Raw genomic sequence first — 12,846 nt, 5'->3', positions numbered from 1 at the left:
CGTGGCCAACGCGTTCGTAAGGTTCTGAAAGCACTACTAGTCGGCCGCAAATTGTCATAGCTTGGTATTGAAAGTGTATAGTGTGTAGATTTGGTATAGGTGAGTATTGTATTTTCCACATGCTGCTCAATCACGTGTTTTGCTCCCGCAATCAAGGAGAGGCGGCAGGCGCCATACGCGGAGATGCTTCTTTCTGACCAAACCAAACTTGACCCAACCTAAACCACAACCTACATCCTACAATCTATAACCTACAGCCTAGAAACCTACAATTGGCCAAAAATTTCAGCAGCCATGAGCCAGCTGGTTGCCAACCTGAGACCTTTATATCACGAAGCAGGTACCCCAACCACTATGCCGCGCACCCATCTGGCAGGGCTGAGGTGGCAAGCTGGTTTTTAATGATGCAATAGGGTATTCCCCCGTAGTGCCTTTGCGCAGCCGGAATAAGGAATTACCCTGCTTAACCCCCGCTATAATACTTGGAAAAGGATCCTTGTTGGCTCCTCTAAGAGTTCTAAGGGAAGGTTACCAGAGAAGGGTAATACAGATTACAGGGCAAAATGCCCACCTTATTTCTCAAAGCATTCCTACAGCCTACACCTCTGCTGGCCTTGGTGAGAAGTGCTGCCACATTTCTTAGGTTCCCCATCCCCCCAGCAGCAGTGGCACATAGAACTAAGGAGCCAGCAGTTTCAGGACTTGCTCACTAATTAATGTGGAGTAACACTGTATTTATTTTCTTGAACTCAAATATATGTGTTTATATTCCAGGCAATCGACTGCTGTTCCAAATAAGAATGGCAGGACTGCTTGGAGGAGCCCCATCTGCTGGTGCTGCAGCCAGTCCACAGGAAGAGGCTGAGCAGCTTACCAAGGTCAGTAGTGGCTTCACTAAATGGAATCAACAGGAAATAAATATTGCACTACCATATTTATTTGTTGATTGCCTTTCCTTCCATTATAAAACCTTGCTAGATTATGGTAGGTATGGTGGGCAATTTATGGCACCTGACCAAGGTTTGTTGTTTTCAGATCAGAGATTTCTTCATGCATTTCAACAAGATCTCTGAGATGTGTTTTACAGACTGTATCTGGGACTTCACTTCTAGGGACGTCCGTGGCAAAGAGGTAATGAAATAATTTTGTGACGACCTCCGACTGACTAATTTGTATGGTTCATTAGCAGCGAGTCATATTTACCAAATTTGTGATATTTTGTGAGCCCATTAGCAGTCCATACATCCGGGCTGCGGTCAGCCATGACACGCTATACCACCTATGAGTTGAAGAGGACCATGGTCGTCTTTTCGTGCCTACGGTCGTCTTCTCGCTCCGCCCAATCCCTTTTAGTTTACGACTTCGAATCGATTAAACGTTACCTTGTACGCCATCATTATATTTAGGGCGATTGAATTACTGGAAATAATTCAGCCGAATTTATGAACGACCCTGGCGCCAAACGGCCTGGAATATAGCATTCATATTTGATAAGTTGGATGAATGAAACGATTACCTATCAGCAGTGGTAGTTGGAGAAGCAAACGCGCTGTAGGTACATCATGGCTCCACTGTGATAAATGTGCAGCATTTTCTACACTGAACTGATGACATTGCCATCGAGTATTGACCCGTTCGGTCCTTCCACTATCTTTTCACAGGAAAAGTGTGCCATCTCCTGTCTGGAGAAATTCCTCAAGGCCAGCAACCGGATATCACAGCGTTTCCAGGAACACCAGATGATCGCTAACGAAAGCGCGATGGCCGCCATGAAGGCAGGGAAGTGACGCAACAGACCTCCCGGACATTAATGGCCATGTTTTCTTTGACACGGTGTTCATGTACGAGTTTGGTGTGTGCGTTGCCTCTTTCTTGTACAACTACATACATACCGAGGTTCCATGTAGTGCAGAATGCTTGTGATGAATTATCGTTTTGTTTGTATAAAATGATACTCGTGTGGTTTGTAAGGTTTATTGCATACGACAATGGATGATGACGACGCACGTAATACGGTAATACGATGAATCCACATGGCAGTTAAAGCACGTTAGGTTTTAACTCACGTCTTCTTTTTCCGCTTCACGGCGTGATCCGCTGATGCGTCAGCTGAACGCTTGCCTTCGTCTGTAAATTAAAAACAGGTCCTCTGATTAGCTAAAGACAACACGTCAATGTGTGTTTTTTATATCTCTAATTAGTGCTTTCGGTCGGGGCGTGGGTAGAGGGAATATGCAAAAAATCAAGAACACATCGAGAAAAATACAGGTCGTGCAGTGCACACAACTTTAAGGAAATTGTGCAATTTATGTAGTACAAACGTGTAAAACGAACTCATTGAGCTGACTTGTTCGGTCTTTCATTATCGCACTCTCGTCGGCCGTCGCCCACCCCCGCACTCAGCACTGGTGGAAAAGATCAACTGCCTCGCACCGCTCGGTACTCACCCGGCGTGCCCTTGGGCGCCCTCTCCTTGGCCTGCCACAGGCTCTTGGAGACCATGCGGTGGGCGGCGGGCCGGTCCACGCGCATCGCCTTGGCCTTGTCCTCTATTTCCTTGACGCGCAGCATGGTGGTCTTGAGACGCTCCAGCTCCGTCTTTATGCCGTGCTCCTGGGTGTCCTCGCCGCGGGTGCGCAGATAAACTGGAACCAAACACACTGACACGGTCACAGTGTCCCAAAATTGCATTTGGGCTTGGGTGTCAGAGGGGGAAATTCCTCACCAAATAAGGAGATGATAGTGGAAAATTGCCGGCCAGCTGCATCCCAAAAAGAGTGAAAAAGGTCAATATCCTACATTTGTATGCATGTGTAATATAGGTATTAGGTAACGTATGTTATACAATGAACATCCGCTCGAATGCTTTTTTCATTACAATTAGGAGTGGAAAATCGATCTAAAAAGAAGAAGGTGAGAGTGAAAAATGATTTTCATTTGGATGTCAGTTCCCACCCAAATTGACAAATTTTGGGACACTGCACGGTCAGCGCGCGGCGAACGGTCCGCAGGGGACGCGGGGACACCGCCACAGCGCAGCGTGGATACCAAATGATGAGACTGTTTGACAAATAAATGGAACTAGCGGCGTCGACATGAATTCAGCACCCGATGTGGACAAGCGCACAGACCTGAAGAGCAAGGTGGAAATCAGCTTGGCTAATTTCTGTTGTTGACTGAAGTAGAAGTAAATATCAGTTGGTATGAAGTAAATGCCTGTTGAATATTCTACATTAAAGATTCCAAGTGAAATAGCAGAAACTTTCACTTTTGACAAAAATAGGCAAACCTGAAACCTTTTAAAAGAATGGATACATAAACAGTAAGTGACCAAAGCACTGCACTGACACTGTTGAAATGTTTGCTGATGATGGAAAGGTAGGCAGAGACTGAGAGGTAACATTCACATTGCTTTCTGACATGCATTCAGTCCTTGCCAACTTTCTCAGTGGACATACTATAGAATACGGTGAATTGTAATATAAAAAGATGAATACATTAAGTAGCCACTACCTTCCTCTACCAAAACATAATAATTATTAAAGCATAGGTATCCTGATTGGTAATCACCAGCTATAAAGATATGATAGAAATTGCCCTCAGTAAACAGTTACTAGTGGTGATGTTTTTTTTTGCAGTGGGTACTCACTCCAAAACAATGAGTTCATGGCATAAGCTGACACCAGATCATACTTGGCACGCTGAAGTGGTGTCATCTGCAAAGCATGGAGAAAGTATTTCACACAAAAATAACTGACATCAAAGCAAATGCATATTATGCACCTGATGGACATATAACACATTTTGCTGAATGCTGGATATAAAATATTGTTCAAGCAAAAAATAAAATAAAACTCACAACGATAGCTTTAACTGATACAATGGCAAAATTTACAAACAAAAGCTCTAAAAAGGTTAGAAACTTTTGGTTTGGTTACAGTGCAGACTGATACCAAGCTACAGTAGAAATTGGCATGAGCTATACCAATATAAGGCAACCACAACACAGGTAGAAGAATCTTGAACTGTTTGGACACGTACTGACTGATATGATTCTTCTAGAGGAGTAGAAAGGAAGGGATCAAGTGATTTTTCCAAATTCTTGAGGGCTTTGTCCATTTCACCTAGCTTGACTGCTAGGTCTTTTGGAAAATCACCAGAGCTCTTGCTTGACATGGTAAATTTGACAAACTGAAACCAGAACAAATAGTGATTAGTGGTGTGCAGTGGCGCAGCCAGGGGGGGTGAAAGGGGTGAGATCTCACCCACGTCTTATCCTAGGGGCCCACCGTCGATTCGAACTGTAACGTTATGCAGCCTGACAATTTTTTACCATAATGTCAAGGTCCGTCATACGACTGAAAAACAGTTTTCAGGCCTGATAGCCCCCCCTTTAGGATTCATAGTCCTATTTTATGATTTAAGAGGGTACATCCAAGACCCGATTGAACTAATCCTAGGCCTAGAATGTCCCGTTCTGTGGCATGAGAGGGCCATTTCAGGCCTGAGAGGGCCCATTTCAGGTCTGTGAGGGCCCATTTCAGGCCCTAGAGGGCCTGTTTGAGGCCTGAGAGGGGCCCATTTTAGTCCTGAGAGGGCCCATTTGATGCCTGTGAGGGCCCATTTCAGGCCTGAAGGGGTCCATTTCAGGCCCTTGAGGGCATGTTTGAGGCCTGATAGGGCCCATTTCAGGCCTGAGAGGGGCCCATTTCAGGCCTGAGGGGGCCCATTTCATGCCCTAGAGGGCCCGTTTGGGGCTAGAGAGGGCCAGGCCAGTTTTTGTTTGAGGCCAGAGAGGGCCCGTTTGAGGGCTGAGAGGGGCCCATTTCAGGCACCATTTCAGACCTGAGAGTGCCCAGTTACGGTATGAGCGGGCCCTTTTTCGACATTTCCGGGCTGAGGGGGCCCATTTCAGGCCTGAGAGGGTCCATTTTTTAGGTCTGAGAGGGCTAAAACAGGCCTAGAGGACCTATTTGAGGCCTGAGAGGGCCCCATTTCAGGTCTGAGAGGGCTAATGTCAGGTCTGAGAGGGCCTATTTCAGGCCCTAGAGGGCCCATTTCAGGCCCTTGAGGGCACATTTCAAGCCCTAGAGGACCTATTTGAGGCCTGAAAGGGTCTACTGCTGGCCTGAGAAGGGCCCATTTCAGGTCTGAGAGGGCCCAGTTCAGGCATGAGAAGACATCCCAGGAATGAAAGGATCATCCTATGTGTGGGAGGGTCCGTACTCCGTGCCTGGTCTGGGTCTGAGAGGGCCTACCCCAATCCTGATTGAGCCGATATCATGTTTGATATAGGTCAACTTACCACATGTATATTGATGGCCAAGTTCATGTCTAATGGGCCCATCTCAAGACTCAGAGATTTTATGCTTCAGGAAGCCTACCCCAAGCTTGAGGGGGCCCATACAGGTTTTTGAGGCTCATGGAGGTCAGAAGCGGCGGAACACCTTCGATTAAGGGGGGACTTTTGCACTGCCGACTGCCGACTTTTGGTCCCATTCTTTCCATGCAACGCCCATAGCGCTTATGTTAAAATGCCAAAATCAAAGAAGGGCACGGTGCCCCGGTGCCCTCCCCGTTCCGCTGCCTATGATGGAGGTCCCGCAATACATTATGTCAGCCTCTGAGAAAGCCATGCAGGGCCCTGCCAAGCCGACATCTGAAAATCTTCTCCTCAGACCTGTGCCTGCCTCACCGCCCGGCCCCACCCCGACGTCTTGGGGTTTGACGCCTAGGTATTTATCAGGACCCCACACCGGTCCATGATGGCTCCAAACTGACACCTGAGGCTCCTGCACCGGCTTTTGAGGGGCCCACCGACCTCTGATAGCCACCACGCAGGCCTCAAAAGACCATGTCGATTGTCGATATCTAAACCCCGAAGTCTTGGAAGGCCTGTGCTCTATGCAGATTCTTGAGGGCTTTACGTGGGCTTGTAAATATCCCAAACTGGCTCTAGCCTAGCTTGACCGCGCCCCGCAGAGCAGGGCCCCAGGCTTTCCAGTTTTACGCCCCTGAGGGGTGTTTGAGTATTCCCTTCTAACCTGACTCCAGGGTCACGTAGCGACAAGTGCGGCGGTAGGCGGCTTTCTAAAGAGCGTCGAAAATCATGGAAAAATTAATTCAGTCATATTGCAGTTCAGACCAAAGCACACGTCATCATGTTCATGGAAGGAAAAGTTTCGCCTATTTCGACACTCAAGGACATAAAAAGCTATAGCGCGCTGAAAGTGGGTTCGATAGCTCTCTAACTCGTGCAATCCGCCATGGGGGGGGGGGAGTATCGGCCAAACCCGATCATAATTTAAGACGGCTAGAAAGACGAGAAAAGCAACGGATAGCTATACGTAGGATGCTTCAGAATCGTAGAGGTCATTTTTCGATTAGGTCATCGCTGATGTCATTGAAGATGAAATTATGATAAAATTATGATAAACATAAAGACAAGATTACGACGAAAAAATTCTTGTTTTTATATTTTTCACAAATAACCGTAAAACTCGTGCACCAAAGAGCTAGAGCCTTGCGGAACAACTCATTCGATAGGCCTTTCAAAACGCCTTCGCTTTTAAGATTTAACCTCAATGCCTCATGTCAATGGTTTGGCAACAGAGTAGAGGGTAAAACCGGCAAAACCATCTAAATAGTCACATTTTACCAAAACAGTTTTGCTAAGAATTTTTGCAAGGACTTTGGTGAGAAAAACTATGAGACATTTACTTTGTCATCATTCTCTTGTTAACACGCATCGAATGAGCTACCTATAATTTCACATAAAAAGTTCAACTTCAAAATGTGACCGCAGATCAAGGTCATGCCCTTACTTGAGAAGTTCATGATGGTCATCAACCGATCCTTATGGATGATTAACACCTTCAAGACAATGTCATAACTCTACCTCGTCTCCTATATCAAAAGTAATAGTCGAAAAACTGATGTTGAGCTCTTTTAAAAGCCTTTTGACCTAGCCCGACCCTTTGAGTGGCCGCTGGCCATCAATTGCACGCTGTCTATCAAATATGGACAGAATGATCGTGTTTGTGTAAATATGCTGTTGTTTTTTACGTGCCTCTTCAGATCAAGAGATATTTATTTGTCCTTTTCCCCGATTTGGCTGGTAAGGATGACAATGATCTGACCTTTCGTTGTTGGTAAGGGGCCCCATTTGATTGAGGGGGGCCCACTTTGCTGGGGGGCCCATCGCGAACGTCTCTCACCCCCGTCGCCAGAGTTCTGGCTGCGCCACTGGTGGTGTGCCCATCAAGCAGTGATTGAATCACAATCATGCATGCATGATCAGCAAAATGCAAAGCTTGTAAACCTATGAAAATTAATTATTTAGCAGACTGACCCCAGTCCACTAAACGATTTTTTATAATCATTAATATACCTATTACGGTATTGCCTGGGATTAAATATGACAGTCTTGACGACTAGTCTTGTAAACCTATTTGTAAGTATTCAATAATCAATGTTGATAGCACGGCAATAAATCTGCACAGACGCGCCCGGTGCAAACGATGATGAAGACAATAATTGACAAAAATATCGTGCTTTTTAAAATCTTTTAACCCTATATTGAACTTAAGTGGACAAATTAATCTAAAAAATTATGACACCTTCGCCCACCGACCACTACAAGCAGCCACTTTGCATTTGTTTTGTAACTGGTGCGCCATCGATGTGCCGCTAAGGCTGCTGAGATTGAAAATGCTATTTAGCTGTTATTATTGCAATGTGCCACTGATCCAGTCGATACAATATTGCTGACACCACTCGAGTTTCAGCTAATACTTATTTATGGTTTTGATTGAGCTTTCTTCTTCAATCAATTGAAAAGAGACAAATTTTTACGTGAAATAGAAAATTTCGCGCAATTCAAATGAATCTAAAAGATGATACGTCACAGGTGACTTTGCCTGGCGGACCATGATTGGTCAACAGTCAAAATGTCAACCTTATGTTTTGCTGCAAGTTAGCTTCATGATCCGGAAGCGATAAATAATGCATCGCCTCACAGTCACATTCACGTTGCATTGCACTCAGTTGGGGAAACTACGAGGCGTAAGTCAAAAAATTGATTGGTCAATAAATGGACTTTTGATGACCATATATGGGCATAAATACAGCCCCCGCTACCAAGGGTGAAAAACGGTATAACAAGCCGGTACTTGCGGTATTGCGTCCACTTATCGAAGAGAAAAGGCTTCCATTCTCCACTAGGAATTAGCGTGATTTGATTAAATCCGGCGAATTGACTCGAAAATGGCGATAGGAAAACGGCTTTTCTGCAGGTTCTGGGCGTCACAATCAGCTGGCCATTCAATAAATGGATTGGTTTTTTCAAAGAAAATTGTTAATAGATTTAATTTAATTACAATAAACAAAGATATTTAATTGTAAAATAATAACTTAACCACAACTAGAAAAACCATAAACAAAATAATAAAAACAATGACATTTTTAAACCACGGTACTGCTTACATTTTTTGGCGCGTCTGTTTCAATCCGTCATATTTGCCCATCACTAATTGACCTTGTGTTGTAACTCTGCGATTTGGAGCCGCCAGTTAATTGTGCACCGAGTGAGTGTGGGCCTTGTGTGGTTAAAAAAACATTCTTATGCCTTATTTTTTCATTTGAATGCTAGGATGCATTGAAAAGATGAAGTTGTCTGATTTTATCACCATATATGGTCATCGCCCCGCCCACTCCAGCCATTGATTGGCTAATCCAATTTTTGTTTGGCTCCTCGTAGTTTCCCCAACTGCACTGGAGAACCAGGATATAATTAATTCTGGAGAACAATCTTATCCATAGGTGCTACCATGGCCAAACCAGCGCACTAAAAGAGTCAATAATGATAAAGCACTAAAGGGCACTAAAGGTGCTACTACACATTCTCAACAAGATGTCGATCTTGATATGTCAGTGTAGCTAGTTCAAGAGGGAAGGCCTTTTATTTTGGCTGGTTCTAACTTCTAAGACTTTTTTGCTTTGCAAATTTCCCCCTCGTTTTTTAAACCCAGAGCGGATGAGTATTGAAAAATTGGGTAAAAGTTTACATTGAGTCCGAGTGACTGTTAAAAGATAAAGTTTTCATATTCCTACATTATTTGACATCCTGAATCCAAAAATGATACTTATATGTCTTGGAAATAAAAGAAAAAACATAATCAAACCTGACCTAACCTTACCTATTTACCTACAACCTACCAACCTACAACCTAACAACCTAAAACCTACAAATCTACCAAAAAACCTAAACCTAAAACCTACAAACCTACAACCTAACCTAACCTGAAACCTAAATTTTTTGCTGTTACATATTTGTATCAACAGCGTCACAATTGTCCACTCGGACCTAATATATACGAATACCAAAAATTGTTTCAAGAATTAAATTCTTGCAGTGTGTCTGTGTTACGTTCTAGACGTTAGTAGAGCAGATTTCACTAGGTTTATTAACTGAAGAGAGGTGATATACCTGGAGGTGCTTTTTTCTAACAAAACCTGAACAAACCTAACCTTACCTGACCTAACCTAACATAACCTACAACCTACAACCTTCAACCTAAAAACATACAAACCTTCCCTACAACCTACAAACCTCCAGGGCCTCTCCTCAGTTGGAAAACTGAAACCTTTGTGTGATGTCTGGTCTACTAATGCCACATTTTATAGAGACCTATGTAGGTAGGTAGGTAGTAGGCATGTAGTGCCAAAATCAAGGATAGTATTATACCTAATGCATAGTTTATGAGGGTTTAAATGCCCTGTCAGCTGTTCTTAGTTCTGGTTCATGAATATTTATTTAGGTATATTTGTTTCTAGTGGTGATCACATATTTTTGTTAAGATGTTAGCTGATCTAATTAATGTTGTATAACAAAACCAGTATGCCATGCAGATAATTGATGATAAATACTTACTTCATTAGCTTGCAAGTTGCATAGCTGGTGCTTTAGTAATGGACCATGGATGATCAGATCAACCCAAACAATGGTTCAGGTTGAATCCATTGATCCATAATCCTCCAAATAATCCAATGTCCAAAAAATTTGAGTAAACGTCATTAACATTTGGAATGTGTTGCCTGTTGGTGTTATGCATAAATTCCTCTTCTTCCATGGTATCTGATACCATGTATCATGTTAATAAAATTATTTCTTGCTTTCAGAAATACAATGTGGACATCAGCTGTAGCAAAAGTGAAGCCCAGATTTCTTCTCAGCTCCTCAATACACCCATTATTGAAAGAAGCCAATCATCAGAGAAGTTATAGTGTGTTGTCTGCTTTAAGGTCAAAGAAACAAGCCAACTATGTACCTCTACATCTTGCATGTGCCAACATGGTTTCCACCAGATGCATTCATTCAGAACATCCATTGGATGACAGTAAACTCCTGTCCAAAACAAAAACAGCACCTGCCATAGCTTTTTCCCATGAAATCAGCAATGATGCTGGCAAGTGTGACTCTGAGCTTGTTCATCTGGCCTGTGAGTCTCAAACGGATCCCAGTCATGATAAGTCACTTTCAGCACGTCTGTCCAGCGCCCCGCCGCAGTCAGACCCACCAGCGCCGAGCGATGACCGTCTCCCCGTGGAGCGCGGGCGGGCGGGCGGCGCGCCGGTGCGGACCCGCGGCCTGGCGCCGTTCGTGGCCGCCTCGGCCGACCTGCGCCGGCTGCTGGCGCTCGGCGTGGACGTGTCCGGCTGGGATCGGCGGCCCGGCATCCCGCAGCTGGTGCTGCGCCTCCAGTGGGAGCGTGACATGGCGCCGCGCATCCGCTTCCTGCACGACGCCGGCGTGCCGAGTGACCGGCTGGCCGCCTTCATCACGCGCAACCCGCTCATCTTCAAGGAGCGACTCGACGATCTCCAGGTACAAAATTATTGCCATATATGATTTCAAGCTTTTACGACTAGACATCTTAATTCAAGGTAGGTACGAAACGAAAACAATAAACGACTAGTAGCCGAAAAACGTACCTACCTTGAACAATTATTGCCGTCTGAGCCGTCTGAGTTCGCTTGTGGTCTTTGAGTGTATGTCATAGAAAACTCTCCGAAGAAAATTGATTTCACAATTGTTTTGTGGTTACACAATTAGGGGTTATCCAACATTTTATTTTGTTCCGTTTTGCTTTCGAACTTTCAGCGATATCATTTTTTAGTAGCTAATACCAAACAGCACTTCCTGATGCAATAACCGTTGACCACCGATGCTATCGCTTTGCCCTCTCCCTGTCCCGGCCCAGGTGCGGGTCAACTATCTGGAGGCAAAGCGGTTCACCCGGGAGCAGATCTCATCCGTGCTCTCCCGCGACCCCTTCTGGCTCATGTTCAGCACGGCGCGCATCGACCGTCGCCTGGGTCTGTTCGCTGGTCTGTTCGGGCTCCGAGCGACCGAGCTGCGACAGTTAGCGGCCAAGTGCCCGGACCTCATCACCAGCAACGTGCAACACGTCAAGGTGGGTGCTTAGGAGCACGTTTGTGACACAGTTGGCTAGTGTGTTCACTGATCACGTTCGGTATGGGAGTTTTTTAATCAAAGCTTGTCTAAGGGAATTTTTCTCGATCTGCTCCTATCCATATTAGTTTCTGGACACCGCTGTGAAAGGTTTGGCAACCATCGCATATAGTCCCATCGCATTCACAGGAGCAAATAGTCGCCAATAAATACCTACAGATTTAAAAAAAAAAACGAGTTCTCATTCACCGGCTGGCTCAGCATTTGAATATTCCCCTTCTAAGCTGCTGGAGCTTGCATGTTTTCTTCAGAGCATAAACTTTCCTTTTTCGCTGAATGCTCACTAAAAAGTTCCAGTATGCACGTCTGCAGCTTAGTGAACCATGTTTGCAGGACTCGCTATTCGCAATCAAAGAAGAGTTCGGGTTTGAGCGTGCAGAGCTGAAGCAGATCCTTCTGGGGAAGCCGAAGGTGTTTATGCTGTCGCGCTGGGCGCTGCAGGACCGACTTCAGTACCTTCACAACGAGATGGGCCTGACACACGAGCTGATCGCCGAGTCGCCCAACGTGCTGACGTACCGCTCGTGGCGCGTGCGGCAGCGGCACCTGATGCTGAACATGCTGCGGCGCGACCAGTACGACCGCAGCCGGCCCGGCTACGTCAGCCTGGACCGACTGGTGGGCACCACCGACGAGGAGTTCTGCCGCGACGTGGCCCAGGTGCCGGTCGCCTCCTATAATGAGTTCCTCAAGACATTGTGATACGGTGATGCTGTGTTTGAATGTGAAATAGAATATTTTTTATTTTGAACACTTCAGGTATTGATTATAAGTGGTGGAGTGATCAAAGGGGGCGTGATGAACAAATTGGACCTAACCTGTTTATTCTCTGGAGGTTTGTCCAGAACAATGCATCAGTTGCACGGTGCTGTTATCTTTTGATAGTCTGGCGATTTATTGCTGATTGACATTAGGCTCACGTAACGTCACAAATACAATGCACATGCATCATCCTCGCCTCGCCCTCTTCAGGACAGGGTAGCTTTGTGGTGTAACAAATGGTGGTGTAGGTGAACCACACTGCTCGCATTCTGTTAGTAAAAAGTCGCCAAATAGCTTAGAAATTAGTTAACATTTTTCACAGTGTAGCTACTTTTTGCCTGAGCTTTAGCATAGCCGTCGCACTCGCAATGCAGTTCGCATTGCGAATGTGAGCAGACAGACTCCGGAGATCACAATAGAATGCAGAGTACTCCAGTCTTTGATGATTCAAACTATATAATTTTTAAAGAGCAATTGTCTTTGCACCCGCAATCCGCATTGAGATGTTTCCAACAGTCGTGCAGATTTCATGAACCCATGGACACTGAATG

At 45.2% G+C, this 12,846-nt stretch overlaps 3 protein-coding genes across 12 annotated transcripts; 2 read left to right on the top strand and 1 right to left on the bottom strand.

Annotated features, from left to right (window-relative positions):
- Positions 1 to 12: 12 nt before the first annotated feature.
- LOC122382349 (mitochondrial import inner membrane translocase subunit Tim9-like) lies at positions 13 to 1,965 on the top strand. Of its 3 annotated transcripts, none has more exons than XM_043367569.1 (4): positions 13 to 99; positions 775 to 878; positions 1,036 to 1,131; positions 1,662 to 1,965. In XM_043367569.1, the coding sequence occupies exons 2-4, from the start codon at positions 801 to 803 to the stop codon at positions 1,785 to 1,787; spliced, it is 300 nt and encodes a 99-aa protein (XP_043223504.1). In that variant the 5' UTR covers positions 13 to 99; positions 775 to 800; the 3' UTR covers positions 1,788 to 1,965. The 3 variants fall into 3 exon arrangements, with proteins under 3 accessions (XP_043223504.1, XP_043223505.1, XP_043223503.1); XM_043367570.1 differs by lacking the exon at positions 13 to 99 and adding an exon at positions 125 to 134; XM_043367568.1 differs by lacking the exon at positions 13 to 99 and adding an exon at positions 318 to 340.
- LOC122382348 (nuclear nucleic acid-binding protein C1D-like) lies at positions 1,959 to 7,694 on the bottom strand. Of its 5 annotated transcripts, none has more exons than XM_043367566.1 (5): positions 7,634 to 7,694; positions 4,046 to 4,191; positions 3,650 to 3,716; positions 2,448 to 2,645; positions 1,959 to 2,127 (listed from the first exon to the last, which is right to left on the bottom strand). In XM_043367566.1, exons 3-5 carry the CDS (start codon positions 3,714 to 3,716, stop codon positions 2,063 to 2,065), a joined length of 330 nt encoding a protein of 109 aa, XP_043223501.1. In that variant the 5' UTR covers positions 4,046 to 4,191; positions 7,634 to 7,694; the 3' UTR covers positions 1,959 to 2,062. The 5 variants fall into 5 exon arrangements, with proteins under 5 accessions (XP_043223501.1, XP_043223499.1, XP_043223502.1 ...); XM_043367564.1 differs by having other exon boundaries at positions 4,042 to 4,191; positions 7,634 to 7,688; XM_043367567.1 differs by lacking the exon at positions 7,634 to 7,694 and adding an exon at positions 7,505 to 7,612 and having other exon boundaries at positions 4,042 to 4,191.
- Positions 7,695 to 8,024: 330 nt separating this feature from the next.
- LOC122382346 (transcription termination factor 3, mitochondrial-like) lies at positions 8,025 to 12,284 on the top strand. 4 transcript variants are annotated; one of them, XM_043367553.1, is made up of 4 exons: positions 8,025 to 8,064; positions 10,180 to 10,885; positions 11,262 to 11,474; positions 11,867 to 12,284. In XM_043367553.1, the coding sequence occupies exons 2-4, from the start codon at positions 10,187 to 10,189 to the stop codon at positions 12,233 to 12,235; spliced, it is 1,281 nt and encodes a 426-aa protein (XP_043223488.1). In that variant the 5' UTR covers positions 8,025 to 8,064; positions 10,180 to 10,186; the 3' UTR covers positions 12,236 to 12,284. The 4 variants fall into 4 exon arrangements, with proteins under 4 accessions (XP_043223488.1, XP_043223490.1, XP_043223491.1 ...); XM_043367555.1 differs by lacking the exon at positions 8,025 to 8,064 and adding an exon at positions 8,514 to 8,585; XM_043367556.1 differs by lacking the exon at positions 8,025 to 8,064 and adding an exon at positions 8,755 to 8,820.
- Positions 12,285 to 12,846: the final 562 nt, after the last annotated feature.

The sequence above is a fragment of the Amphibalanus amphitrite genome, unplaced genomic scaffold (genome assembly GCF_019059575.1).
Source record: "Amphibalanus amphitrite isolate SeventyFive unplaced genomic scaffold, NRLGWU_Aamphi_draft 000138F_arrow, whole genome shotgun sequence".
In the NCBI taxonomy this organism is placed as follows: domain Eukaryota; kingdom Metazoa; phylum Arthropoda; class Thecostraca; order Balanomorpha; family Balanidae; genus Amphibalanus; species Amphibalanus amphitrite.
This window is presented reverse-complemented; position numbering and strand designations above follow the sequence as displayed.